Below are 27,623 nucleotides of genomic sequence, written 5' to 3' on the forward strand. Positions count from 1 at the left end.
GAACAGTGCTTTGGAAATGTAGTTGGTTACAATTACAAGTTACCCTGTTGAAAATGTTCGAGTGGTGTTAGTATTTCAACTACTTTCTCGAAGTAATATAACCAATTACATTTGATTAGATTTTGATAATAACTTTCTTTATTCTGGATGAATGCATCAACAGGGCCCTTGGATCTACCATAGATCACTACTTTGGAATTATATTTTCTCTAAACCCGAATAAACTGATAACATGATGAACTGTCAATACATAATTTAAAAAATTTGTTTGTTGCATTATGTGCACAGTATGTGGAAAACATTATACCATGTTGACAAAAGACAAATGTGCACAATTTAGACAATATCACTTCATATGACAACCCAGATAAGTTAATGTTCAAAAAAAAAAAAAAAAAGTCTAAATTATAAAGATGAAACTGTTCAAAAGTGTAACTATGAGTCTAACCTTTTGCAAATCTCAGACAAACTATTCGACTGCACCACAAGGTGACGCTTGGAGGTGAAAATTGGAAAATAGGTCACGTTTGACACTACAGCTTAATGGCACATGACCAGAGAGAGCCAATCACAAGCGTCGGCTTTCGGAGGAGGAAAGGATATGGGGAAACAAAAAACAAACTCTTAGCTTTTGTAGCTATTTTTCAAATGTAGCTCAAATTGGAATTATGGACATTTCCAAAAGCAACTAATTTAATTAAACAGTTTATCCCAGTAATGTAATGGATTGCAATGAAAAATTAAATTAAATTAAATTAAATTACATAATCTAGTAGTAAAATGAGATGAGTTACTCCCCAACACTGCTTATGAAACATCTACAAAATTCACTCCATTTAGAGACACTCATAGAAATGTAATAAAATCACTGGTGCATCAAAGTTTGACAATTAAACACAGTTTGTTGAACATCAGATCGCGTCAAACTAAAGATTTCGCTTCCGATGATGACTTGACCTGGCTGAGAATTTGTTGGCCGATATGCATCGCCTCCCCCCGCTCACACTTACTATCACAGTCCTTGAGGGACTGGCCAGGGAGGAGCAGCTGCAACTTTTTTTTTTTAAACTCAGCAACCCACATTTATAAAGCCTCAACACACCACCTCTAACGGAAACGTCGTTCATGAAAGCATCATGAAAAATCCATTCAATCCAGTGTCAGTCAGTCAGCGAGCGTTTCAGTCCTGATGTTCGTGCTCCTGGCCCGGGATGAGCCAGCGGACGCTGTCGGTGCGCAGGATCCCGTAGGTGGTGAAGCCGGCGATGAAGAGCACCGAGAAGACGAGCATCCAGTCGACGCTCTTCACCGGCACGCTGGCCAGGGGGCCCAGGCGGTCGGCGTCTGTCACGTTCCTCTCCGGCCCCGCCTCCAACCCTATAAATGTTTAATCTGTCGATTAGTATGCCTTTTTTTTTTATGTCCACTTCTAAGTTTGTATTCACCCGTCTGGTTGGTGATGAAGGAGGCAAGCATGTCCAGGGTTCTCTCCGTGTGGTTAAAGCGGGCCATAGGTTTGGCTCCCTGGAAGAGAAGGATATTGGGGACCGCCACCGTCCCGAATCGGGTCGACAGGCTGATGGGTCAAAAAAAAAAAAAAAAAACTATTATTTTAAATGGTACTAATTATGGCAAGATGGATTTTACTCTGTTCTTATGTTTTGATCGCTATTTGGGGGAAGCCTGCGGTTGGCAGCCATTGACTGTCGGCGTGCTCTACAAGCTGCGTTCTCCTGGACATTTAACACGCGTCGGTACGGAGTGCGCGGCGGGCGGTCACCTGCTGTGCTGCGAGGCGTCCAGGGCCAGGAAGTGCACGGCGGGAAAGACCCGAGGCAGGGCGTTGAAATGGGGCGCCAGGCCGGCCGAGAACTGACACCAGCCTGTGAAGAACAGCACCACGGAGCACTCGGTACCGTTGGCGTTCAGGAACTCCATCAGGTCCTGACGGGAACACCACCATGACTCTTTATGCAAACAGTGCGGCCACTGTTTGGGGTGTGTTTAATTACGCAATTGCAGTCTGTGTATTAGCCAGCAGGCCTTTGTTCAATTCAATAACTCCATTGAAAACTATCTTTTCAAGAGGGTAAGTAAAAATAACTGACATAATGTGGTTGCATAACTGTGCACACCCTCGGACAACCGGGGATGTGGCTGTGCTCAGAATGAACCACTCCCATTCAAGCTCGTGTTAAACGGGACTCGGCACACAACTGCCACCATTTAAAGGGTTTTTAATTAACCCCAAATAATGGTGATTCTGAACACAGCCGCATCCCCATTTATAAGAGGGTGTGCACAATTATGCCATCGACCTCAATTCAATGAAATGTGGTGGAGGTGTGTAACCTGCGATGCGTTGAGGACGTTGACGGCCAAGGAGTCCACGTCGCTGATGTTCCTCTGCTCGCAGTTGACCTTGAAGGTCTTGGCGGCCTCCGTGTTCTTCTCCTCGGCGGCGGGAGCGTGGACCATGTCCAACGTCACCTAAACGACCGGTACGTTGTTCGGAACAGGCCCGCACGTACAACCAATGACTTCTCCTCTTACCCGCTGGGACGTCTCGGCACTGTCGTCCTCGGCAACCGGAGCGGGACACTCGCCGCCGTTGTCGTCGCAAGGCGGCGAGAAGCCCGCCAGGAAGTCCTTGACATTCTTGGGGAAGAGAGACTCCAAGTCGGACGGGTCGACGGGGGCCTCGGTGCCCATCACGGCGTCGGCGATCTCCGCCGTCTTGAACTGACGCTTGAGTAACCTCGGATCCTCGTCCTCGGCAAATTCAGGGACGCCCTCAGAGCGGGACGTCACTGCCTCTTCTTCTTCGGACAGCAGCGACCCATTGTGCTCTGGGAAAGAAAATGGGATATTAAAAGAGTCATATAAATACTGCTTTCAGGGCATCTTGTGGCAAAGGAATTATGTTGAAGTGAATGTAGCAGTCTTATTTAAAGCCTTATTTAAAAATAAATAAATAATAATAAAGTACTTTTCTGGCGGCACGGTGGACGACTGGTTAGAGCGTCAGCCTCACAGTTCTGAGGACCCGGGTTCAATCCCCGGCCCCGCCTGTGTGGACTTTGCATGTTCTCCCCGTGCCTGCGTGGGTTTTCTCCGGGCACTCCGGTTTCCTCCCACATCCCAAAAACATGCATGAATTGGAGACTCTAAATTGCCCGTAGGCATGACTGTGTGTGCGAATGGTTGTTTGTTTGTATGTGCCCTGCAATTGGCTGGCAACCAGTTCAGGGTGTACCCCGCCTCCTGCCCGATGACAGCTGGGATTGGCTCCAGCACGCCTGTGACCCTAGTGAGGAGAAGCGGCTCAGAAAATGGATGGATGGAAAGTACTTTTCTGCCATCTTGTGTCCTCTACGGGCAATGACAAACCTTTTTGGGTGGACGTCAATTATTTATGGATTTACATTATTCATGCCACAAATAACAGGCGAATACTATATCATGGAAAACGTACTTTTTGATTGCTTGTCTAGTAATCCATTGCCTATTTGTGTTTCATTATTTACAAATGTACGCGTTTTTTTTTTCTTTCGAATCTACCAGTATTCGCTTACAAGATGGCACCAAAGCTCAGTCTCGATAGAAATTGGTGTCAAGGAAGTATGTTAAAGTAATACATCTCCACTGAGTCGATGAGAAGTTAAGGTTAGCCTGGTCGTTCGTGGAGGGTTTTTTTTCTTTTTAATATCAAATAAAGTCATTTTTGGAGGGTAATTTTGTCAAATTACTTTGAAATTATGTTCAAGTGTTTGACGATTATAGTTTGTGATATAGTTACGGTTTAAACTGTTAATTTTTAGTGTTGTGTCAATTAGTTGCGGTTTTTCGCGACAGGACTCGAAATTAAATTATGGGGGGGGGGAATGCATAATAATGTTACGTCTGTCTCCTTTATGAGTACTATGACTAAACTACACACTTAAGATACTTTTCGACCCCATTTATACACGTTACCGCCTAACTTCAATGAAATGGACTTGTTCTGATGTATGAGCTACGAGTACAAATGATTAAGTTGTCATTACAATCATTTGACGTTAAAATAAATTAATCGTTTTCCCGCTAATCATTTTAATTATGGCTTTTTTTTTTTTTTTAAAGAAAAAGACTATTAACAAAGCTCTGTTTTGAGAGATACCATTCTAATTAGTGTTTATAATATGATACCAAATTTGTAAAAAGCAGGATTTCTTTTTTTCTTTTTCAAACAGATCGGTAGCCGGTGTGCCTAATGTTGTGGCCAGTGACGGCAGCAGTCGAAAACTACGAAACAAAGGCACATATCACGACTCACGTCGTGAAAGCTAACTGATGATATAAATAACGTGTGGAAAAATACTTTTTATCCACAACAATAAGCGTTAAATTTGCGTTCAAACCGTAATGTTTTGCTATCAAGGCGCCTGCTAAGCTAGCCGTCACTTACCGTCCGATGCTACCGACGAAAAGCTCAACACCAAGATATATAGAAAAACATAAGACGGTTTGAGAGTCGTCGAAATTATGCCCAACATATTTTTTTCAGAAAATAATAGTTGTGTCCAGCTCCTGTTCAGACATGTTTAACTCGGTGAGGTGCAAGGAAACTACACTGCGGTCAAGCCAGCCTCCACTCGAAAAATAGCAGTCAAGCCAGCCGCCCCTAATTTTGTTCATACTAGGCATTACGGTAATAGGTCGTCAACTCGCGGCGAAGCCACCTTCAAAATAAAAGTGAAACAACTTAGCCAAGCGGAACTGAACTTCACAAACTCAGTGGCGGACGGTTTAAAATGAGACACAAAATCTGACACTCAGATTTTAATAGCATTTCTTTTCAGACCACTCACTTTACGTGCATGCATTCAAAGTGATAAAAAATATACAAATGATATAATTGTCAGAAATTATTAGAATTATAATTAATAATTATAGAATAACTGTAAAAAATATTTTAGATTTTCTAATCTACATTTGACCTAACCCCTTTCAATGTAACATCCATAAAAATAATCAAAGAGAAAATTATTTTCAAAAACATATCAATTATTTAAAAAATATACATGAAAAGGACATACCCCAAAAGTTATCTTATATTTTTGTGTAAATATTCAACAAACATTGTATGTAATAATAGAAATTAATATGTAACCTAAAATTCATAAAAATGAAACATGAAATTATAAGAATGTTATTGTTGTTAAATTACATTTTTATATTATAAAAATGTAAACCTTTTAATAAATTATTCCAATTTTATATAATTTGAATCTATAAATACATTTTAAAACAACTCTAAATGTATTATGAAAGTATTTCCTAATATGCATACAAAATATAAAACAATAAAAATTACATTCAGTACATGTCCTTGTTTTTATCTAACCCAGTTTGACTGAAGTTTCTAATTCTTTAGTGATTTTTTATTTGTATAAATAGTTTTCTACCATGTAATATGTCATATTTGTAAATAAAAGGACAGTGAAATGTGTTTTTAAAAAAGGAGGGGGAAAAAACTAACAATTTCACTTTTGTCTTTATTACACAACTCTTGGACATTCCACAACAACCATGCAGGAGTAAAATAAACAACTATATATACAAAGTTGTTTTTTTTTTTTTTTTTTTTTAACATTACCATTCACACTTAACCTTGTCAACATTATATACAGGTCTTGATGTTATACTGATGATGGCAGCAAGCGGAAATAATAGCTTCAAACCGAGCACAGTCCATTCATGTTCATCCTTCCTGACATTTCAGTATATAATCATGACCTGAATGACAAAACAGGTTTATTTTTAGGCTTACGTGTATTATAAAGTGATACAAGAAACTGAACAGCTCATTTCTTGCACCTTTCGTTTCACTAAGAGTCTTAAAGAGATTTTTTAAAATGCTGTTTAATGACTTTTGTTGACTTTTTAATGCATGAGAAGGACTTTTGAGCTATTGTCCTTTCTCTCATAGCGCATCGAAACCATGGGGTGGACCACTTTTTGTATGTTTAACTTAATACAGTCTACACAAGTGCATCTGAATAAATTAGAATATAGTGGGGGATCCTTACCAGACCCACCCGCAATATGTGAGTAATTACGATATAGAGAGACCATATAACAAACATTTACAAGTTTGAACGCTCCCACACACGTTAAACACATTGAAACTTTTTAAAACATAGTTTTTAAACACCTTGGAAATGTATATGAACTAAAAAAATAAAAAATAAAAATTCATGCATAAAGTGTATAGAAAATACTGTAAGTACAGTTGCGTCTGTGTACATGCATTTGCCTTTAGGAGGCGGGGCCTGGCGGGGTGGCGTGTAACATGTGAGTGACTGGGCGTGAGCTGTGGCAGACATCAGCTCCTGCACGCACATGTTTGTGTTTTACTGTTATCCCGGCTGAAAAGTGCATTTTTTTAAATATAGAAATTAGGTAGTAGTTGACCTTTTGAAAAGAATTTTCTTAAAATATACGAGCTTTGCCTTTTCAGTTGAACTACTGCAAGAAACTAAGTTTTCTACCATATTCTAATTTATTAAGATGCACTTGTATATTATGAGCATGACAGTTGCAATGTGAAACAGGTTAATATCTTCAAAAAAACATTACTTAAATGTGGCTACGTAAACATCACTTATATTTTGAAAAAGGAGGAAAAACTAACCTAACGTGTTGTGTTAATGTGTTTTACAGCCACTTCATTAGGTACCCTCAGTACCTAATATAATGGTGGGTGAAAGTGACGATCTTTCTCAGCTTGAATGGGATGCTGCGCTTTAAGTGCTTTTTGTTATCTTTTTATTTTATACTAAAAAACACTCGTGCAGAAATTAATTTCATGTCGCGTGATGATGACATCATTCATATTCTTTGGTCCAGGCGAGCCACACAGACGCACGCACACACACTGTACACATTTATCAAAACACTGGTGTAATAATAATACTAAACATGACTACTATCAAAAGGTACTACAGTACAATACATATAACACGATTATTGCACCAAAACAAATATTTCTGGAGTGCTTACCAACACAAAAGGGGCCAAATTGGAGAGGTTTTTGCTTTCTTATTTCATCACGTCAGTACTGTTTTACTTTTCAAAATAACCCCAAAAAAAAAAACGACATAATTAACTTGAACAATGACATTATAATTGACGATAATGTTGCATGTATGCTTAGTGGGGGTTAAACGCAAGTCCTGACACCAGCCTGTGAAGAACAGCAAATTGGGAAACGAGATGCCAAAAACAAGTGATCAGCGACTAGTCAACTTCCAGCTTTCAATGTCGATGGAGAGAATAAAGTCGACTCGTCGGCTAGTCGACTCATCGGTTCAAGCCTTTAAGCTTGGCTATGTGGAGCATTAAAACACATAAAGCTCACATTCATGTATGCGCGTGTGGAGGAACAGCGCTCCCTGTCTGCAAATTGAGGTGTGGGCACAAACAAAAAAAGAAAAAGAAAACATTTTTTTAATTTAATAAAAAAATACAATGAGTAGAAATAATAAAGTACGAGAATAAATTAATGAATTAATTTGCTAAATAATTAATTTCTATTGTTGTGATAAAAGAAAAAATTGTCGTTAAAGGAAGTAAGAATAATGAAAAAAAAAAAAAAAAAAAATCAACAGAACATTTAATAAAAATTATTATTTATTAATAACAACTTAATTATTATAATAGTGATATAGGTTTTATAATAAAAAGTGAACTAAAAATAAATTGAAAAGACAAAAAAAATCAACTACTTTGTATTATATTATACATTAATCGTAATAGTCACAAAACTTTTTTTCCGAATTTAAAAATAAAATACAATTTAAATTAAAAAACAATATGAATCCCTGTTAACCTATTAAAAAAAAAATAGTAATATGCTTTTTCTAATGAGAAGTATATTGCAAATGACTAGTCCCCTTCCCACAACATTGTGCGGGGCAACCAATTTTGAATCAATCCAGAATATGGCGCACATCCAAGAGCAAAAAGAAAATCAAAATCAAAACAATAATACAGTAATCATCCATCCATCCATTTTCCAGAGCACCTTTGCGGGTTCCAGGTGAGCTTTAGCCAATCCCATCTGATGTTGGGGCGAGAGGACTGGTTGCTGGCCAATCACAGATAACAATAATCTGACATATGCAATAGGTGGTCCAAGGGATTATTATTACATGAATTATGATGTCACTAAAATTTACTGGTATTTACACCACAATTTTGCCCGACTCACACCTCCTGCATGCATTACTGTATTGTTATTAGAAACACGCAAACGGTGGACCTGTCAAGAAAAAAGTGCTACACGTAGCCACGCCCGTTTAGCTCCTTCTTATCACAACATGCTAACTTAAATGTAAATTTCTGTATGGGATTCCATTTTTCCAAAAATGTTGCTCAGGCGGCCAAAATAGTTGTCTTTCCGACATGAAAACTGTGCATGAATGCCCATGTGTCACAGGATGGCGCCAAAGCACTACTTTTCCTGTTGAAATGAAGCTCCTCCCTTCACTTAGACATAGTTGGTAACTAACCGATACTATTACATCAGACAGGAGCAGAGTACAAAAACATTGAATAGGTTTTTCAGCAAATAACGGAGGATAAGTCCCCCCCACCACCCCAAAAAAACAAAAAAAAACCTGAACGCCAATATGCGGGGGAACACTATTGTTATTACACACACACACGCACAGGACCGGTCCCCCCCAAAAAAGTGTGACATAGCCATGTCCGTGTAGCTAACTTCACGTCACATCATGCTTACTTGGTCAATTTCCGGACGGGATTCCCATTTCCCCCCAAAAAACGTTCGAGTGTCCTAACTGTTGAATGCAACATTCGTGGTGCCTTCACTGGACGCGTTGGTAGCACAAAAGTCTTTTTCCAAGGAAGTAGTTCAAAGCTCCAGCAGGAGTGTGAAGAAATATTGTTTGTGAGATAATAGAAAAGGCTGATTAAAAAAATAAAAATAAATCCTATCATCCCTCAATGGGACTAAAAGGGGGGTTACCTCCCTCTGTGGGGGTCTTGTCCTTGCAGGAGGGTTCGCAGAGGATCTCCTTGTGCGCTAGCGGGTACGGGAAGGCGGCCCCGCTGCACGTGCCGCCGTATGCCAGTTTGTTGAGGCGGGAGAGGCCCTTGACGCTACCGGGGGGCCGCCCGGGGCTCACCTTGTAGCCCGCCGCCCTGGTGGTGCCCAGGGGCCGCCCGGGGCTCGTTTTGAAACCGGCGGCACGGGTGGTGCCCAGCGGGCGCCCCGTGCTGGTCCGGTAGCCCGCCAGCTTGGTGGTGCCCAGGGGGCGCCCGCGACGCCCCGTCTTCCCAGCGCCCTTGTTCTTCTTCTTACCATCGTCCGGCGTAGCCGCCGGGTCGCCGCTTTTGACGGTTGGGAGCTTGGCGGACGCGAGGACTTCCTGTCGGGGGCACAGCATGGGCTTGAGGCCAGGGCCGGGCAGCGCCATGGGGGCCAGCGTCATCTGGAGGGACGGGGGCGGAGGCCCTGGAGGAGGCGGGTAAAACTTGTTGGGCTGGGATGGGCACAGGTCAAAGTGCGCGGCGGGGTGGTGGGCGTCCTCGGCCAGGCACGACGGCCGTGCGTTCATGCAGAAGTCACCGCTTGACACCTGGCGCATCATCTTCTGCGTAAGAGGTGAGGAGAGCTGGTTAGACGGACGGGCATGACTCATTGAAAATGTTTTCCTATGACGTCAATCGGGAAAGTTTGTATTGATTCATTTTGTTGTTTTGAAGCAGTGGCGAGCTCACTTAAACAAGTAGAGGTTGCTAACTAACTTGAAGCCTTGATGAGTTGCCGTACAAAGCGAAATTTAAGGGAAACCTTTTTTGGGTGACGTCTAAACAAAATAAAATAACGCCCCCTAAGCCTATATGATCATGAGAAAATAGAGTGATGCCAACCACATTACACGTTAGTGGGAGATCAACTGTGTGTGTTTTTGTTTTTTTTAAACTACAAATAATGTATCTTTGCTTTTCTATGTTGCCAGCGACAGGCAGGAAATTTCAATGTTCTTCCAACCATATCATTTTAGCAATGCGAATAAATATTATTCTAGTGTGCGATCGATACTGCATATTTTTTTGTCACATTTTGGTGGTGTGCCGTGATATTTTTCTAATGGAAAATATGTGCCTTGGCGCAATAACGGTGAGGAAATCTCATTTTAACCACCCTTGTCGACATTAGGACAGCAGAAAAATAACATCCATTATTTTGACATTTTACGATAGACATAATGGGCTTCTTTATAACTTTAGCAGCAACATAAACAAGCACAGTGAGCGGTTGATGTGCACAGGAGGCTTCTCTGTTACTAATTTGTTGTGTGTGGGTGAGACTCATTCACAAAATAAATATGCAAATAAATAAATCATAATCGCGTGCACACCGCTCACGACTCTTGTCATCTTTTTGTGTGACGAAACGGCGAGTAGCGCACAATGGCTGTTTTTTTTTTTTTTTTTTGCGTTAGCATTGATGCTAATATTTGATAGCACTAAACAAGCCCCGTGTTAACAATAAGCACTTGTTTAAAGGCTAAGATTGTTACCTTTGCTTAATGGTCGGCGCGGAAGGAGTCAACAAGGAGCCAAAAAAAGAAAAAAAAGATCTTTCATCCCTCAGAGCGCAAACGGGTCAATTTCTTTTCTTGCCTCACTGTTTCACCGACACCGCTTTCGTGCTTCTCAGGGGGGCCGTCACCGCATCGCGCGGCCGAGTTTTGAAACATCAAAACGCCAAATATAGGCCGTAAAAATAAGGGTATTTTATGTTCTTTTTTTTTAATCTTGTGGCTCCGCGGCTTTGGACGAAAAACGCAGCCATTTTCCATTAAAAATTAATAAACGGCGAGAGCGCTGTCGACTGCACATGCGCAGAACGGAGCCCCTCGGAAGAAGTCTTTCCTGCTTTTTCGCCTCCTTCTTCCGTAAATAGTGGACGCCGTTTTCGCTGCCAATAAATGTCCATTTTTACGTCAAATACGAACATTTATGAACACCAACAGACCAAAAACAAACCATTTCGTTCACGTATTACCCTATAGTTGATATATTCTAATCGCAATCCCAGTTTCTATGGCTTGTATTAACCCCACTGCAGCAACCCCAGCACTGATGAATAATATACAAAGTAGACTATTAAATAATGTAAAACGCAGTCTGCAATGCAGCCACATATATTAATACAAAAAAAAAAAAAAAAACACATCCTCACCCACATGATTTATTAAGGGGGCAGATTAAAAAGCATACTTCCACGTCAAATGATTGCTTTTTTTTATATACAAAAAGGTGAAAACTCCTGATGGAAAAACCATGGATGGGTTCAGTGTTGACTTGTGTATTTTTAACAAGGAGGTGTGTATATAAAAAAAATGAACAACATTGAAAAACCTGCAAAAATGTGGGGGAAGAGAGCATCATTGAAAAACAAAAGACAAAAAAAATTCTTTAATGACAAGCACATCTTTACAACACTTTGTATCGTCCTTTGCTGGTCGGCTGGTAGGAGTTTTGCTGCAAAAGAGAGGACGATTTTCATATAAATAAATGTTTTTGTTTTTTTTAAAACTATATTATTAATGAAAACCATACTTACTAATCTGATGAGTTCTTCCTTGATAAGACGTGTAATCTCTGTTTTGGCTTTGGTCACAGCCAGCTCATTTGCACCTGGAAATAATCCACAATGATGAGTCAAAAATCAACACGGCATGTTGAAGGTAGGGCTGGGTCTCAAAAATAAAACGTTTGATTCAACATTGATTTTGAATCAATGTCATCAATTCCCGTATTTTCTGCACACTTCAAAGGCACACTTAAAAACCTTTAATTTTCTCAAAAATCGATGGTGCGTCCTTTAACCCGGTGCGCCTTATGTGTGCACTGAGTTCCAAAATCTGTAAAAATGTTGTTGTGCGATTTTGGTAAGCGCTACGCTTCATTGACTGTCGGACCATTTCCCGCCGACATAAGTGAAGTTGCGACCGGCGTGGGCGCGATGGATGAGAGACGGCGAACACGCCTTTACTAAGACTGTGAGGCAGCGCCGGGTGAGTTACGCCACCATATGCAAATGGATCGTGGATGCCCGGGTTAAGGTATCTGCTTTGACTGTTGTCCATCATTGCTGAACAGCCCCCCGGCAACGAGACTGACTGCGACAATGACGAGAGGGAACCCGGCATGTTTGATGGCGAAATTGCCCAGCTGTTCAATTCAGATACAGAAGGTGAGGACTTTGCTGGATTTGTGACAAAAGATTGATCAAAAAAATAATGTTGAGTGTATTTTTAAATACGTAGTAGAATAAAGTTCAACCAAACTCACTGTTTTGCTTCCGTTACCTTGTTTTAGCATGCGCCAAATAATACGGTGCGCCTTATGTATGGCTTAAGTACAGAAATAGACCCCGTAATTGAGACTGCGCCTTATCGTGCGGAAAACACGGTAATCTCCTAGCCTCGCTGCAGGACAACTACAAATACATACTTTCAATGGCTAAGTAGATCTTGCGCTCCCCTTCCTTGGGCTCCTTGCCCGGAGGGAAGTAGGTTCCTCTGATGGTGATGGCGGCCTCAGAGTACTCGCCGATCCTCTGCAGGGCTTCCTTGGACGTCACCTTCCACCTGGCCGTCTGTGGTAGAGCGCAATTGGGGGGACATATGGAAAATAATATCACCACTTAACAGGCTCAATGTGAAAAGCAAATCACACCAGGGAACTGTTTAAAAAGTGTCATTTAAGGATTCTCCATAAATTCAAGGAATCGAGTGGCGTGCGTCCGACCTGCGGGAAGTCGTTGATCTCCAGCTCCTCCTCGTACCGCTTGACGGTCTCGGACTGCTCGGCCGCCTGCCGCTCCTCCTCCAGCTTCTCCATCGGCGTGTAGTTGAGCTTGGCGTTGATCTTCTCGGCCAGCTGCTCGGCGATGGTCTTGGCCGACACCGACGGCGTCATGATGGTGCCGCCGCGCAGGATGGCGTTGGTTGCTTGCTGCATCACGTCCTGGGAGAAAAAGGAGGACACTAACAAGTCAGTCTCAGAGAATGACAATTACTCTGGGGGAGGAAAAAAAACTAAACAAACAAACAAAAATGTCCTCTGAGGGCCATACTAAATTTATGGAAAAAAATGGTAATCATCATCATATAATATGAAGATTGTGTGGGTCACAGGTTTTTTTTTTTTTTGTAACAGTTCTTCCGCTGTAATTTCTTTCTAGAATTGCATGACAGGCCAGAAAAAAGACAGGCATGATTTTGTGATGTTTAAAAAAAAATTAAATAAATAAATAAATAAAAAATCTACAACATATATCGTTGTAAAATTTTGAATTTAAAAAAGAAAATCATGATTTAAAAACATTTTATTTTTAAAATTGCATTACAGGATGGATCTTTTTTCTGATTGAAATAAATATTTTAATATAATAATAATGTTGAAAAATAAATATTTTTTTAAATTTTCAATTAGAAAAAATATATATAATTTTAAGCTTTCCGTTTTTTTAGAATTGCATTCGGCCAGATTAAGGAGTAGGTAGGGTTCTGTGATCTAATATATATATATATATTTTTTTTTTCTATAAACGTACATATTAGGAAAAGTTTTTTTTTTTACAAAAAGCTGGTTGCATAAAGTAGACAGCCTAAACCAGGTGCAGCGATAACTTGAGTAGCCCTGTTCACTGTAAATGGTAATAAAAATCAGAACAATAAAACCTAAAAGCAAAAGGGGATACAGTGGGCCCCCAATCTTGCTGGGCGATAGGGACAAAACCCAACCACGAATAGCAAATATTGTACATTATAATTGGCATAAAAATATAATACAAAAAAAATAATCTGAAAAAAAGAATCGATAAAAAGGTGAATAGGCATGGGTTCAAGTAAAGAAAGAAAACAAATACGCAGGGATTTACGCGAATCAGGGATAGGATCCCCCAAAAAATAGGCACTAATAGGCGAATTTGTGAATTCTGAATTGCAAAATATGTGGGGAGCCACTGTAGCTTTCCTATTTATTTATTGGTAGGTGTCCTACTGTAGAGCTAGTTTCACCGTATGGGAAAAACAAATGAGCTTCACAACATACCTGAGCTTCAGCTCCCAGATTTTTCTGGGCGTTAATCTTGAGAGCCAGTCGCTTGGCCATCTCCAGCTTCTGGATGTTTCCGGCAGACGTAGGTCCCATACCCGGGAGCCCGCTCAGCGAGCCTGTGGAAGCGCCCGTTGAGCCGCCTGCGCCCGCCGCCGCTCCGGGAGCCGTCAGATCCTTGACGCGCTTCTTGGAGTTGAACATGCTTTCGATCTGCTCCTCAATCTGAAAAGAGGACCGAAATATTAGGTACAGCAGAAACTACAAGCAGAGTAAAAGACAATTTGTTCTTAAGCAAGGTACATCTTACCCGATTTTTAAAATGTTATTGTGCTTACTGTAGTGTGGGGTTTACTTGAAACGGGGGATGCTCAAACTTGACCTGATAATCAAGGTGTGTGTACCTCGCTTTTTAAAATTTGAGTTGCTGACTTCAAATAGCTGCAACGCTTCCTCTCCTGGCAGATTGTTGAGGAGCGCGAGGGTAAATGTGACTCGCGGGGGAGGTGTTGCATGACGGCCGACATATACATTTAGACTTCAGACATCCAACTTTGATCGCAAGGGCGGGAAAACGCTCAAATTTGGCCCCGCTGTGAGTATGCGTGTAGCCCACTTCAAACAAATTGAGTTCCTCACATCCAGGGCTCCGTCCTCGTCGTCGGAATCCTGCAGGCCGAGCGCCGCCTTCTGCAGCTTCTTCCTCTCGTTGGCCAGCGCGTGCTCTGTCTCGTCGAACTTGAAGCCTTTGCCCGAGAAGCCGCTGCTGCTCTTGATGGTCTTCCCCTCCTACAACGGCGACAGATGAAGAAATGCAAATACGGGGTGGAAAACCTCCTGGTTTTTCCTCTTTGTCTTACCGCTTTCTGCTGGTCCTTGAAGGAGGCCCAAAGCTGTTCCAAGTCGGCCGGGACGGGAGAACCGGACAGCTCCAGGGCTTTGATGATGTCGCCGGCGTATCGGACCTGGTCCTCGGTGATAAAGGTGTAGGCGTATCCCTGGAATGAATGAGACCACAGTCCACTATAAACAAAGACAATTCCACAGAATCCAAATGTGTACAGTGAAGCCCCGCCGAGTCGCGTTTTTTGTGCTTTTTCTCTAACGGAATGCCCTTAGATGCCACAAGATGACGCCAAAGCCCTAGCTAATAGGAAAGCACCCGTTCGCCACTATTCGTAAGGGCTAGGGGTTGAGCCCTGCCACGAACGACGAAAAATATGAGAGAAATTGACAGTCCCCTGTAAAAAGGTGTATAATTACTATTACTATTATTAATTATTAAGTGCTACTTTTCTACTAGACAGGGTGATGGGCTGTCAAAATAAACTACTAATTTTGTCGAAATGAAGCTCCTCAACTCACTTCAACATCGTTCCTTGACACCTAGATGGCAGCAAAGCACTACCGTTTGTCTAAATGAAGCGCTTCAACTCACTTCAACATAGTTCCTTGATACCAAGATGCCACAAGATGATGGCAAAGCACTACTTCAAAATGAAGGTCCTCAACTCACTTCAACATAGTATCTTGGCACCAACATGGTACAAGTATTATAAAAGTATTATAGAACAATTAGAAAATTATTCTTTTTTTCCCCCTTTCAAATTCTTTATTTTGAAAAGGGACAGTGTGTATAAACATTTTAATACGTTAACGCACCAGAGTTAGCTGAAAGGCTAGTTTTCATTGACAGTCCTTTCACCTGATGCTACTGGGTATCCTAGATTAAATCATATAAAAAAGAGCATAAAACAAAAATAAAACAGTACTTTATCAGTAAAAGCAGTCTGTAGACAACATCCACATTTAGTAAATAAGTATTCCAAGGAACTACGTTGAAATGATTTGTGGAGTTTCATTTACACAAAAGTATCTGTAATGCTTTGCTACCATATTGGTGTCAAGAAACTATGTTGAAGTGAGTTGAGGAGCTTCATTGAGACAAAAGTAGTGCTTTGCCAGCATCTTGTGACACCTATAGGCAATTTAGGGGGCGCTTCAATTACTCGCATTTTTCCCTCTTATTCACGACGGGGCTTGAGCCCCATCCCCGGTAAACGACGGACATTACGGTATTACTGGGAACGAACCTTGTTGCCCGCTCGGCCCGTGCGTCCGGCCCTGTGCACGTAGTCCTCGTAATGGTTGGGGCAGTTGTAGTTGACCACCAGGATGAGCTGCTTGACGTCCAGGCCTCGCGCCGCCACCGACGTGGCCACCATCAGGCGGCAGGCGCCGTTCTTGAAGTCGTTGATGATGCTGTCTCGGTCGTACTGGTCAATACCTGAAAATGAGGCCGACGCATTGGAAGGAAATCAGGAGCGGTGGGAAGGAAGGGTTTACAGAGGCGGTCCCGGTACCTCCGTGAAGGGACATGCAGGGGTATGAGGCCTTCATAAGGTCTTTGAGGAGAGCGTCGGCGTGCTCCTGCTTGTCCACGAAGATGATAACTGAGCCCTTCTCCTGATAGTGGCCAAGTATCTCGAGCAGCTTCAGGAACTTCTTGTCCTCCTCAATCACCAGCTGAAAGAACAAAACATCCATTTATCAACTACAGCAGACTTGATTAAATAGATGACTAATGTGAATGTACTATAGTATTTCTATTTATTTTTATTTTTACAGTTTTGTAATAAAGTACAAACCAACTTACCCCCCCCCCCCCCCCCCACCTTTTCGGCTTAGCTCACCGCGGAAACTTACCACATGCTGCTCCACGTCAGAGCAGACCACACTGCGTCCGCCCACCTGGATCTCCAGGGGCTTGACCAGGATCCTCCGAGCCAGTGCCTCCATGGCTCTGGGGAAGGTGGCGGAGAACATCACCGTCTGCCGGTCTGGACGAACGTTGTCCACAATGCGCATGACCTTGACGGAGGAAGCACATTGTCAAATTGGAAATCAAGCATGGAAGATTTGCGTTGGGGTCTGTACGGTGCCCACCTGCGGCTCGAAGCCCATGTCGAACATCCTGTCCGCCTCGTCCAGCACCACGTACGTAGCTCTACGGAGGTTGGTGACGCGACCTACACGTCAAGGTAGAGGAGGCATCAGTCATATCTGAACATCCAACAAGTGAAGCTCATTAATACTGTTTAACATCATCAACATATGCGCTGTGGAGTACTTTAAGGTGGCTAGTTTTAAAACTATCAAGTGTGGCTCATTATTGGCTATCTCAGGTCTTGCGTACCATCTTGGTGAGGGACCTGTAAAAGTCAGAAAACAGCCTCAAGATACAAAACAAGAGATGGAGCCCCATTCAAGCATTATCTGACCGTACGCCTTTTCACCTAAAGAAGGGGAAAAAACATATTGCAGATTACCTCGCATGTGTGGAAGCCACAGAACCACCTTCAAAGCACTTGTGCTCAATACACTTTTGAATCATATGCACATTTATATGTCAACATTTGCAATACAGTAGGGCTGCAGGTATCGAATATTTTTTAGAATCGATTAATCTACCGATTCTCCCATCGATTAATTGGATCAAAATAGATTTTGCATGATTAAACAACAATAGCAATGCAAAATATGCACATCAGGTGCAGTTATTATTTTTGTCCACTCACAGCGACCATCCTCACGTTCTAAACTGTAGTATCTGTGACTTTGAATGTGTGTGTTTTTAAAAGGCGGAGGCCTGGCCTGGTGAGTGACAAAGGCGACAGCGAAGGAGAATGAAGAGTTGACTAGCTGTTACATGGTTACCCGTTACCCAGTCCGCGTCTTGAGTGCCTGGGCGTCGCTAGCGGCCAGTATATAAATGTTTTTATTACGTGGTAATATTCTAACTATTCGAATAATCGTTGCAGCCCTACAATACAGCGACACTCATGAAAGACGTTTACATCGCTGGTTGTCAAAAGGCACCAGGTGCACCTACCTGCCTTTGCCCTGATCTTCAGGAAACACATCACAGGCTTGTTGAGACCACTCATCTCAAAAGGTCTTCAAACAGTTTAGTGAGGAGGTACTGACTTATCAACTATAGTAACATGCAAGTTGACCAATCAGAAAGGCATACAAGGGGTTTAGTGTGTGCGTTTGTTCCATCATTTACGCTAATTTGGTCACACGCGTTTGTTGTTGGTGGAAGCGCAGTATTTCCTCTTATTAACGCAACTACAAGCCATTAATTAGAAGTGAGATGCTTATTAGAGGCCTTTTATGTGTATAAATTCCTTTTTATAATAAATGATACTGTTATATATACACAACTTTGTAACATTTACTCCCAAATAATAACATCAAATATAGCACACATGATGATAAAATATGTATTGTAAATATCCTAAAAATTAACCCCCCCCTCCAAACAAAAACAGTAACAATTAAAAAATGCACAGTTCAGTATATCTAGATATAATGTGCGCATATAATATAGCCTCTATAACTAGCCAAAGCATGCATCTTCAAATATTGCAATTTTTTTTCTTTTGCACATATTTAAAAAACAAAAATAAAAAAAATACAAAATATTTTATACTTGCTTTTTATTCAATACAATGTTATAATAAAAATGTAATTCAGCTTTAACATCTTTAATAAAAGTAAAATTAAAAGTAAAAATATAATTTGTATTGTATATAAATTTACAATAATTTATATTGTGGCAATCATGAAATTAGGCAAAACGTAATTAAGGATGGCACACCACGGGATTATTTGAGGCACAGCGTCCATTAGAGTGGAGACCACTATTTGAGGAAATACAACTGTAACATCTGGTCTTGTCTTTTTTTTTGGGGGGGGGGGGGGGGGATGAAATTAATTATTATTTTTTTGAGTGTCCGTTGACAAAACAGGCAATACTTTTACCGTAAATGACTAAAACAAAGTTGCCACACTTGACCTGGCTCCCAAAAAAGCTACTTATCAACCATCAAAGTGTGGGCGCACTCACCGCTGTTGGCACCCAACATGTCGATCATTCTTCCCGGCGTGCACACGATGATCTCCGCACCTCGCTTGAGCTCGGCAATCTGGCAGGAAAGGTACCGCCAACTCATTCATTACAGTTGTATATTGTGGATCAAAGGTTTGTAGTATGATTTGTAGCTCAAATGTTTACCTGTTCACTGATACCCGTTCCTCCGTACACGCACACCACCCTGAGTCCTAGCGATTTGGAGAACTTCTTGCACTCTTTGGTGATCTGCAGGGCCAGCTCTCTGGTGGGCGTCATGATCACGGCTGAGGGAAAACAACAAGACACAAGGTTTCTTTCCCACTAGGTTTCTACATCACTTGTCCTTTTTGGGTTCAACGGAGAATAAAAAGGTGCGCCTCTTACAGATGGGCCCCTCGGACTCCTCCAGTGGCCTCTGGTCCATGATGTGTCTGAACATGGGCAGGAGGAAGGCGATGGTTTTGCCACTGCCCGTCTTGGCGATGCCGATGAGGTCTCGGCCCGTCATGATGGCGGGGATGGCCTGGGCCTGGATGGGGGTGGGCTTCTCGTAGCTCTGCCTATAATGTTTTTTTTAAAGGATTTGTCACAATCTTTGATGTCTTTTATGGGTTTGCACGATAATTTGGGTTGAAAATGTCGAGAAAGCCCTTGTTCAAGATCGTCTAGTCTGTCTTTTTCGTCTGGCAGATGAGACATGTTCAGTGCCATGAAAAAAGTATTCTCAAATTCTTATATTGTTTCCCCACTTTGTTTAAGATCATCAAATATAAACCAAATGGAGGATATTTTGAGAAGCGGGTCCCATTCAATCACGATAACGCGTTCATCCGTCGCATACATTTTGGCGACCGTGACGGCAGTTACATTCAACATTATTATTTCTTACCTCTTGGAAATTGTGTCACACCTCACATAACATTATTATTATTTTTTACAAGATCACATCTCCACCTTCATTCCTCCAGTCGCCAGATGGCGAATCGATTAAAAGGACTCTGTAAAATGATGTTGAATTAGGTGGAGGAATATTGCGATGCATCCATTAATCGAAAATTTTACCCACCCCTACGATTATCCCATTGATTAATAAAAGTGTTCATACTCACTTCTTGAGGGCATTGAGGATCTTCATGGACACGCCGCACTGCACCCAAGTCTTGATGGGCTTGGGACAGCCTTTCCCCTTCACCGTAATTCCCTCCAGTTCCGTCCGGTAAGTGTTCACCTCTGGAACGGATCACCAAAGTGTTAGAACAGAGAAGATGTGTTTTGTTTCAAAACTTAAAATGGACATCCTTCTATAAACAAACCCTCATTGGACATCCTGGCCAGATCAGGCACCTCCACGTAGAAGTTCTTGCGGTAGGGCTCATACTCGATCTTGCCGTGGTCGACGGGCTCTAGGACCTTCCTCTGCTTGGTCTGGAAGCCCGTCAGCGCCGTCTGCAGGTCCACTTCCTCCTCCTCCGACGAATACTGCGCGACACATTGGAAAGATTTGTCAGCTTTATTTCATCTCCACACAAAAAATGCCAACAGAAGATATCACTTTACCTCCATTGCATCCTGGTCGTTCTCCATCAGCTCGCCCTTCTTCTTGTGAGTGTGAGGTCCTTTTTTGGTTTTAACCACTGTCACGACTTTGGTTACCGTTGCGCCCTTCTGTTCATAATGACAAACATAAACAAATAAAGCAGTGATAGGCAAGCCCTCGCACCCCTTCTTCGGGGGCGTTACCAAGTGAGCTCAAAAGGTTTTCCCACCTTGTCATTTCCTTTCACGCCTCCCATGTTGAACTTCTTCACCTCCTGCTTCACCTCCTCCATGTAGGCGTCCAGCGGGTCGACGTCATCCTCGTCGTCGTTTTTCTCCGCGGGCACATTTGTGTCCTTCTCACTCTCGTCCATCTTCTCCTCTTCGGGCTCGCCCTCCTTGGCCTCCCCTTTGCCTTCGCCGTCCTCATCATCGTCGTCCGCCTCCATCGGGACGGGCGTGTCCTCGTCGTCGTCTGTAACGAGGGCACCTGTGTTAAGATCCGACAAAGTGTTACGTGTGCGTTTCGTGTTGCGTCCGCTCACCGTCGTCGTCCTCCAGGCTCCACTTCTTGCCCTGCTTCATCTCCTCCAGCTCTTTCTTGATCTCGCCGATGTTCTCGATGGCCTTCTTGCGCTGCTCCTCGCGCCACTTCTCCACACGCTCCTTCCGCTTCCTCATCTCCTCCTCCAGCTTGTTCTGGTCAAAATCTTGCTGCTGGGGGTACACATTAGACCCGGGATGCCAAACTTAGCATTTAGATTAAAACAAAAATGATTTTGCATAATTAGACATATTATTTGGATGTGAGGTGCAAGTATTAGTTTTGTCCGCTTGCCTGTTAAAATAAAGAGTCTCTAAACCTCTGTGCATTTCAAGAGCAATTTTGATGAACAGAGCCTGAGTCCGTTTTATCTATCTTGAATTTTTATGTTCGGGTTATTATGCTCTAGTGTCATTATAACAGTGGCATAAAAAAACAACATTACTATTGTTTATCATGATAGTTTTGGGGAAAATATATCATGCTAAAAATGTTTTTATCGTGACAGGCCTAGCTCAAGCATGACACAATTACACTTTTTGTCCATTATATAATATGGAAGAGGATTATCCCTGTATTTGATTATTGTAATTTTTATGATGAATAAGTGAATTGGAACAGAAGTCTGATTTCAATTTTCTTTCGGACCACAACTTACATCTTCAACTTTCTCCTCTTCCTTCTCCTCCTTAATCTTCTTCTTGTCAGGTACAACATCAAGGTTTTCTTTCTCTTTGCTTTTAGACCTGCACAGAAGACCAAAAAAAAACTCCACTAAGTTAAAGCTCACTGACGTGCTAAATCAATACTTGGGTGAGGATGAAGGCTGACTTTTCATCAGTTTTCCTGCTCTTGCTGGGGCTGGCTGAGCGGGACCTCCTGGCTCGGCCCCTGCTGCCCGACCGCTTCCGTTCTCGGCTTCTGGACCTCCTCCTCTCCCTGCTCCTGGAGCGCCTGTGTAGAAGAATAACCTTCATTAGAAAAGGACATATTACGGAAAAGTGACTTTGTAATCTCTTGGATACAAACAGCTGGATCTGTGGGGAGCCTGCACACCCATCAAGTCTGAAATCAACCAAGTAAATCTTCTGCGAGTTGCCTATACATAAAACTGTCTGAATTTTGCAAATGAGCTGTTTTTGGTGATGTTTGCGCTGCATGCGCCACACGCACTGATCGGCTACACTGATTGACGAGTTTAATTAGGCAGTTTGGTGATGAAGTGCTACCTCCATGAGTGGAAAATGTAATCAAATCTTTATGGGCCCTTGCGACTGCTGTATTTAAGTAGTCCGAAAATTATCTATTTACAACAAATAAGGTCAACTCTATCTAGGCCAATGACATATTTTTACAGACAGAACAATGAAGTCTTATATTGACATGGCACAAGGTACTTAACAATCCACTGTAGTCACCTTTTGTGCCATTGTTTGATGGTGTGCCATGATATTTTTTCGAATGGAGGGCATTGAATGGATGGATGAATTGACAAGACGTAGCTTATTTTATAATTATATCCATTTATGGATGGATAGATGGACTGGTGACTGGGAAACCCAAACGTCATTCATGCACAGGTGGACACAATGTTTTAAAGGAAAAAATATTTTATTATTATTATTTTTTTTATTTATTTTTTAAACTTGACTCACCTGGCACGCTTTCTGTCTCGTGAGCGAGACCGGGACCTGCGCCTATCCCGGCTTCGAGACCGCTCCCTCCGGCTTCGGTCCCGGTCGTCCTTCTTGGAGCGTTTGTCCGTAGAGCGACTCCTCGAGCGGCTACCGGACCGCCGAGGCGAAGCCGAGCGCTTCCTGTAATGTCTGAAGAACAGCATAATATTCATTTAATGGCTGAAATGTGAGTGGGAAATCGATGTTAATATGGGAACGAAACTTGTCCGGCAATGTTCTGTTGAAGTAATACCACAACAGCGTAGTTAGCATGCTAACGTTAGCATTTAAATTATCTCGTTTAAGAGCAACGTGGAACTATTCCAAGTCACTTCACTAATTACATAATAATAATTAAAAACTGTTTTGGACGTACCGCGACTCTCGACCCATTTATAACGAGGCGAAACTGAGTCGTGAAACAAATCCAATGAGTTGCCAACTAGTGCTTGACGTCGTTGCAGCGCTTAAACGGAGAGTGCCTGCTTCCGTTTAAGCATCTTACGTCACAAAAAGATGACACTTGCTGTGGAAATGTGGTGCCACCACCACGTGAGTGTGCCACCCAGAGGCGGGAGGTCTCAGCGGACACAAACCTTTCATTTATTATTATTAATAATTGTTTGATATTATTTTTTTGTATCTATAGCACTTTGTTTCAGCTGTAGTTGTTGTTCTTATAACGTGCTTCATAAATAAAGTCAATAAATTAACTAAAATGTATATTTTTTAAATGTATTAATGTATCTTAATAAATTAATAAAAAATAACTTTTAATGAAATACAAAAATAGTTAAGTAAACAATAATACATTTTTAAAATTTCACTAATCAGAAATCTGTCACGTTTGTGGCATTCATTCAGCCGTATTGTAACTAATTTGTTAATTGATTTATGGTAAATAAATTATTAGTAGAATAAACATCATCATAAATATACATTTTTCATTATTATAATAAAATAATTGTTCCAACATTTTCACATAAAATACCAACTTCTTCGCAAAATAACTATACACTTATTACACTACTGGCTAATTTATAATTAATTGCTTGTAAAATGTGATTTAAATAATTTGCTAAATTAACTATTCGGCTTAAAATATAAACATTTGTAAAATAGAATTTTACAAAATACAGTAATTGTCAAACTACAATTTATTAAAATAAAAAAAAACCGATGTATTTATTGTAATTTAGAATTAAACAAAAAACAGGTGAAATAAACACCGAGGACCCCTTGTAGTTTTTAGATTGTAATTTTGTATTTAGCCTATTAAAATGTAAAGAATAAACAACTAAAAGGAGACAACTAACCAGACAAGTGGTATTTATTTGGTATGACTGGTTTAAAGTTTGTACCACAGCATCACAGAATTACTTGACATGTATATGCATTATGTATTTTCAAGGGCAAAATCCAGTACACATGACACAACAAGTAAATGGGCCTGGTCTCGAGAAAAAGAAAAAAGTCACAATAATAAATTAGTGGGGAAGATATTAAAGAGGCATAGGTGAGTATATAGAAAACACTTAAGGCGGAAGCACGACACAAAAGCGCAATCACTCCACCCAAGATGCGAAACAACCGCTGCAAGTAGACTGGTACCTTGACTTACAAGGCACAACCAAACAATCCTCATAATGTCCAGTTTACTGCGTTTGAAAACACTCAATTGTACCTTCGTGGTACAATTGCCAAGACGGGCGCCGGAGGGTACGGTTCGGTCACTGAGGCGTTACCGCCGCCACGGAGGCCCCCCCGCCCGTCTCGCCGGCCTCGGACCCCAGGAGCAGCAAGACTTGGTGCGAGAGGACGAAGGTGAAGAAGTAGACACAGAGGTCGGCGAAGACGTCGCCCATGCGCCTGTACGTGTCCATGGAGCGGTCGATGACCTCGCCGGGGATGCCAGACAGCAGCAGGGCAGCGGTGAGCACCGTGGTCTGCGCCTTCTTCTCCACCTGCAACCACAGCGGACAAAATTGGTAAAAACATCCATGGAATATTCTTGGTGACAATCGCAAATGGAAGACTTGAAAACTGACGAGAGCAGCCTCTCCCTTGCCATGGGGAGTGGACATCTAGGCACACGGCTGTTGTTGTGCCCATTGTTCTTGACCTGGCTCTTGTGTAAAGTGCCTTCAATTTACTTCTACTGTGATTTAGCGCAACATATATATAAAGTCCACAATATTTATTTTTTATTTTTAGCAGCAGATTATTATTGAGTGTGCAGACTCACCTTAGGAAAGTATTTGGACAAGCCCATGAAGGCCAGTTCCAGCGTCAGAAATGGGGCAAATATTGACTAAAAACAAAAATAGACAAAAAGTGTCACATCAATGGTTGCTACAATTTCTAAAAATAAATACCACGTGATGACTCACCAGATACTTGCAGACAAACACTCTGACAAAAACGGCAAGGAGGACGCTGCAGACGAGCCTGAAGACGCTGAAGGGGTCAAAGTCCTCGCCGTCCGCCTGCGCGTCCTGCGCCGGCTTCTCATTGGCCAGCTGGCCCCTCAGCTTCATGGCGTCGTCAAAGCGGGACAGGTACTGGTGGAGGCCGCCGGGGTCGCCCCCACCCGCCGCCAGCTCCGCCTTGGGCCTCTGCCGGACGCCTCGGAGGTGGCCGTCAGCCGCCGCCGTGTCTCCCGGCAGGGGCGAGTCCCTCCTCTCCGGGGTGGCGCCGCGGGATAGGCTGCTGGACTCCGACAGGAAGGGGGAGGGTCTCGGGGAGGGTTGCGAGGACGACCACATCTCCGTCCGGTCAAGGTCCAGGTGGAAACGGGGTTCTGTCGGACGCCGTGGGGACCCCCCTGGGTACAGACGATGACAACGAATACATTTCAAAATTTGAAAAGTCTCTAAATGTGGAGAGCTGTGAATACTTTCCGGATGCCCCGCATTCACATCACTTCTACCACATTTTCTTATGTTAGAGCCTTTTTTTCCAAAAGGAATACACTGAACCCCCATTTAGTTTTCCCCCACGCTTTCAACACAATTAAACATAACAAAATACACATTTTAAAGTATCCCTTAGCGCTTGTTCTCACTCACTCGCTGTCAAAAAAAAAAAAAACGGGAGACTCGTATAACATCACTCTGAGGAAACGAAAAGAAGACTGGGTAGCAGTTCCACAAATAAGAGGCCAATCATGTTTGCGCCAAGCTGTTTGTCACTCCCAGTTGAAACTTACTGTGAAACCGTAACATAAAACAAAAAAACTTAAATATTGTATATTTATTTTTATAATACCAAAATGTTCAACCAAACCACACAATAATGTAAGCTTGCTAGTGCAATACTAAAATATAATGTGAAATCCCACAGACAGGCGAATTATCAGCAATGAGGACTGGCAGTAAAATATCAAATTCGTTGAGTAATTGATGCCCCATCACCTAAAAATGTTCAGAATAGCCTATAGATGCCACAAGATGGTAGCAAAGCACTACTTATATCTAAATGAAAGGCAGCACAATTTAGCATACTTCGACACCAAGATGCCACCAGGTGGCGCATAAGTTAATACTGTTACAGGGTTGATCTTAGCACATAAACAGCAAATAGGTGAGCTTATGAGCAAACAATGGGGGATCCGTTTCCAAAATAAAAAAAATTTAAATCAATAAATATGCGAATTCCCAAATGCCAAACTGAGTATATGCGGGCGTGCACTGTATAAAAAGTCAATTTTCCATAATATGTGCCGTTTAACGTAATGATGACGTAATTGAGTAGCTGCCATGTTGCTTTTGGGGAAAACATAGCTCGTATCCATTTATTCGTTTTCAAAGTGCTCGTCCCAATCCACAAGCGAGCCTTTGGAATAGAAAGTACAGACCAGCAAGTATAAATAGAACATTTTGCGCAGTCTTTTATATTGCGAACTCTGAAAATGCCTGCGTTGTCCCTTTGTGACGTCACGCAACGTCACCCAATCGGTGAGAGCAGATCCAGCTAGCTCCAGATACAGCCTTCGAAAGTCAACAATAACATACCGTTGCTGTCAGCCTCGTTCTTAGCGAAGCCCACAATTCTGTTAATTCTGTCCTCGGAATTCATGAGCAGCTTCCTCCTGCGAATCTCCGCTCGCCTCTGCGCCGCCGACAGCGACGAGCCCGCCGTCGTCATTTTCTCGTCGGCGGCGGCCTCCGTAGGATCCATGTTTACTAAAGATTTGCCCTGCGTCAACAAAAACGAAATAAAACAATGATAACTATCACGAAGGTAGCAAAATATGTGGCGATAACTCGGTGGGGTGGACACGGCTGAATAATATCACGCTCAACACGGGACGGACGGCCGCAGATGGCGCGCAGTGATGACGTCCCAAATAGGGGACACAATGGGAACGACTACGATTACTATTATTTAAATATTACCTATTAATTACAACACTTGGTACTATGAAATCAGTACGAGCCATACAATAAATACAAACTCAGTGAGCTATTTAAGATAATAATATTACGTTGTTTGTACAAGTAGCTCTCAGCAACTACAACAAAGTATACAAAATAGCCTAATTCCTGTGTCAGTTAAAGGTGAAAACTGCGATATTTGTAAACTTGACCCTCAGATATTCGCGGTTGGGCATATTCATAATTCTTTAAATATTTGCTGAAAAACTCACATATTTGCTGTTTTGTGATCAAGCCAAAGCAGTAACAGTATTGCTTTGGGACCATCTGGTGGCATCAGAGTAGTATAAATTAAAACGAGGTCAGACATAAACATATTACACAAATTTATGCAGTCTTGTGGCATCCATGGGTAATTATAAATCTTT

General features: G+C 42.1%; 4 protein-coding genes across 7 annotated transcripts; all 4 read right to left on the reverse strand.

Moving 5' to 3' along the window:
* Positions 1-110: 110 nt before the first annotated feature.
* txndc15 (thioredoxin domain containing 15) lies at positions 111-4,675 on the reverse strand. Of its 2 annotated transcripts, none has more exons than XM_061751664.1 (6): positions 4,448-4,675; positions 2,554-2,849; positions 2,353-2,490; positions 1,781-1,944; positions 1,446-1,576; positions 111-1,377 (listed from the first exon to the last, which is right to left on the reverse strand). In XM_061751664.1, the coding sequence occupies exons 1-6, from the start codon at positions 4,533-4,535 to the stop codon at positions 1,181-1,183; spliced, it is 1,014 nt and encodes a 337-aa protein (XP_061607648.1). In that variant the 5' UTR covers positions 4,536-4,675; the 3' UTR covers positions 111-1,180. The 2 variants fall into 2 exon arrangements, with proteins under 2 accessions (XP_061607648.1, XP_061607647.1); XM_061751663.1 differs by lacking the exon at positions 4,448-4,675 and adding an exon at positions 2,990-4,380.
* An 842-nt stretch (positions 4,676-5,517) lies between these two features.
* Positions 5,518-10,926, reverse strand: c17h5orf24 (chromosome 17 C5orf24 homolog). Of its 2 annotated transcripts, none has more exons than XM_061751602.1 (2): positions 10,596-10,926; positions 5,518-9,659 (listed from the first exon to the last, which is right to left on the reverse strand). In XM_061751602.1, the coding sequence occupies exon 2, from the start codon at positions 9,657-9,659 to the stop codon at positions 9,003-9,005; it is 657 nt and encodes a 218-aa protein (XP_061607586.1). In that variant the 5' UTR covers positions 10,596-10,926; the 3' UTR covers positions 5,518-9,002. The 2 variants fall into 2 exon arrangements, with proteins under 2 accessions (XP_061607586.1, XP_061607585.1); XM_061751601.1 differs by having other exon boundaries at positions 5,518-9,662; positions 10,596-10,924.
* A 329-nt stretch (positions 10,927-11,255) lies between these two features.
* Positions 11,256-23,320, reverse strand: ddx46 (DEAD (Asp-Glu-Ala-Asp) box polypeptide 46). 2 transcript variants are annotated; one of them, XM_061751600.1, is made up of 23 exons: positions 23,196-23,320; positions 22,799-22,969; positions 21,975-22,097; positions 21,802-21,889; positions 21,145-21,313; positions 20,830-21,074; positions 20,621-20,728; positions 20,377-20,542; positions 20,173-20,293; positions 19,448-19,623; positions 19,226-19,347; positions 19,058-19,136; positions 17,092-17,174; positions 16,852-17,016; positions 16,509-16,671; positions 16,239-16,432; positions 15,006-15,143; positions 14,785-14,934; positions 14,143-14,370; positions 12,835-13,053; positions 12,538-12,682; positions 11,645-11,718; positions 11,256-11,562 (listed from the first exon to the last, which is right to left on the reverse strand). In XM_061751600.1, the coding sequence occupies exons 1-23, from the start codon at positions 23,210-23,212 to the stop codon at positions 11,515-11,517; spliced, it is 3,192 nt and encodes a 1,063-aa protein (XP_061607584.1). In that variant the 5' UTR covers positions 23,213-23,320; the 3' UTR covers positions 11,256-11,514. The 2 variants fall into 2 exon arrangements, with proteins under 2 accessions (XP_061607584.1, XP_061607583.1); XM_061751599.1 differs by having other exon boundaries at positions 21,145-21,316.
* Positions 23,321-24,131: 811 nt separating this feature from the next.
* On the reverse strand, positions 24,132-27,167 carry camlg (calcium modulating ligand). The gene is made up of 4 exons (XM_061752638.1): positions 26,833-27,167; positions 25,210-25,643; positions 25,065-25,130; positions 24,132-24,783 (listed from the first exon to the last, which is right to left on the reverse strand). Exons 1-4 carry the CDS (start codon positions 26,996-26,998, stop codon positions 24,550-24,552), a joined length of 900 nt encoding a protein of 299 aa, XP_061608622.1. The 5' UTR covers positions 26,999-27,167; the 3' UTR covers positions 24,132-24,549.
* Positions 27,168-27,623: the final 456 nt, after the last annotated feature.

Source organism: Phyllopteryx taeniolatus, chromosome 17, assembly GCF_024500385.1.
Source record: "Phyllopteryx taeniolatus isolate TA_2022b chromosome 17, UOR_Ptae_1.2, whole genome shotgun sequence".
Classification (NCBI taxonomy): domain Eukaryota; kingdom Metazoa; phylum Chordata; class Actinopteri; order Syngnathiformes; family Syngnathidae; genus Phyllopteryx; species Phyllopteryx taeniolatus.

Bases quoted from the DNA above. Each gene is read 5' to 3' on its own strand.
- camlg (XM_061752638.1), bottom strand. From the start codon at position 26,998: ATGGATCCTACGGAGGCCGCCGCCGACGAGAAAATGACGACGGCGGGC. The intron at 25,644-26,832 runs GTATGTTATTGT...GTCTGTACCCAG, and splicing joins GAACGAGGCTGACAGCAACG to GGGGGTCCCCACGGCGTCCG. The intron at 25,131-25,209 runs GTGAGTCATCAC...TTTTGTTTTTAG, and splicing joins TGTTTGTCTGCAAGTATCTG to TCAATATTTGCCCCATTTCT.
- txndc15 (XM_061751663.1), bottom strand. From the start codon at position 3,155: ATGCATGTTTTTGGGATGTGGGAGGAAACCGGAGTGCCCGGAGAAAAC. The intron at 2,850-2,989 runs GTACTTTATTAT...TTTCTTTCCCAG, and splicing joins TCCACCGTGCCGCCAGAAAA to AGCACAATGGGTCGCTGCTG. The intron at 1,945-2,352 runs GTTACACACCTC...TGTTCCCGTCAG, and splicing joins ACGTCCTCAACGCATCGCAG to GACCTGATGGAGTTCCTGAA.
- c17h5orf24 (XM_061751602.1), bottom strand. From the start codon at position 9,659: ATGATGCGCCAGGTGTCAAGCGGTGACTTCTGCATGAACGCACGGCCG.
- ddx46 (XM_061751599.1), bottom strand. The intron at 20,729-20,829 runs GTGGGAAAACCT...CATTATGAACAG, and splicing joins GCGTGAAAGGAAATGACAAG to AAGGGCGCAACGGTAACCAA. The intron at 12,683-12,834 runs GTCGGACGCACG...GCTCTACCACAG, and splicing joins AGATCAACGACTTCCCGCAG to ACGGCCAGGTGGAAGGTGAC.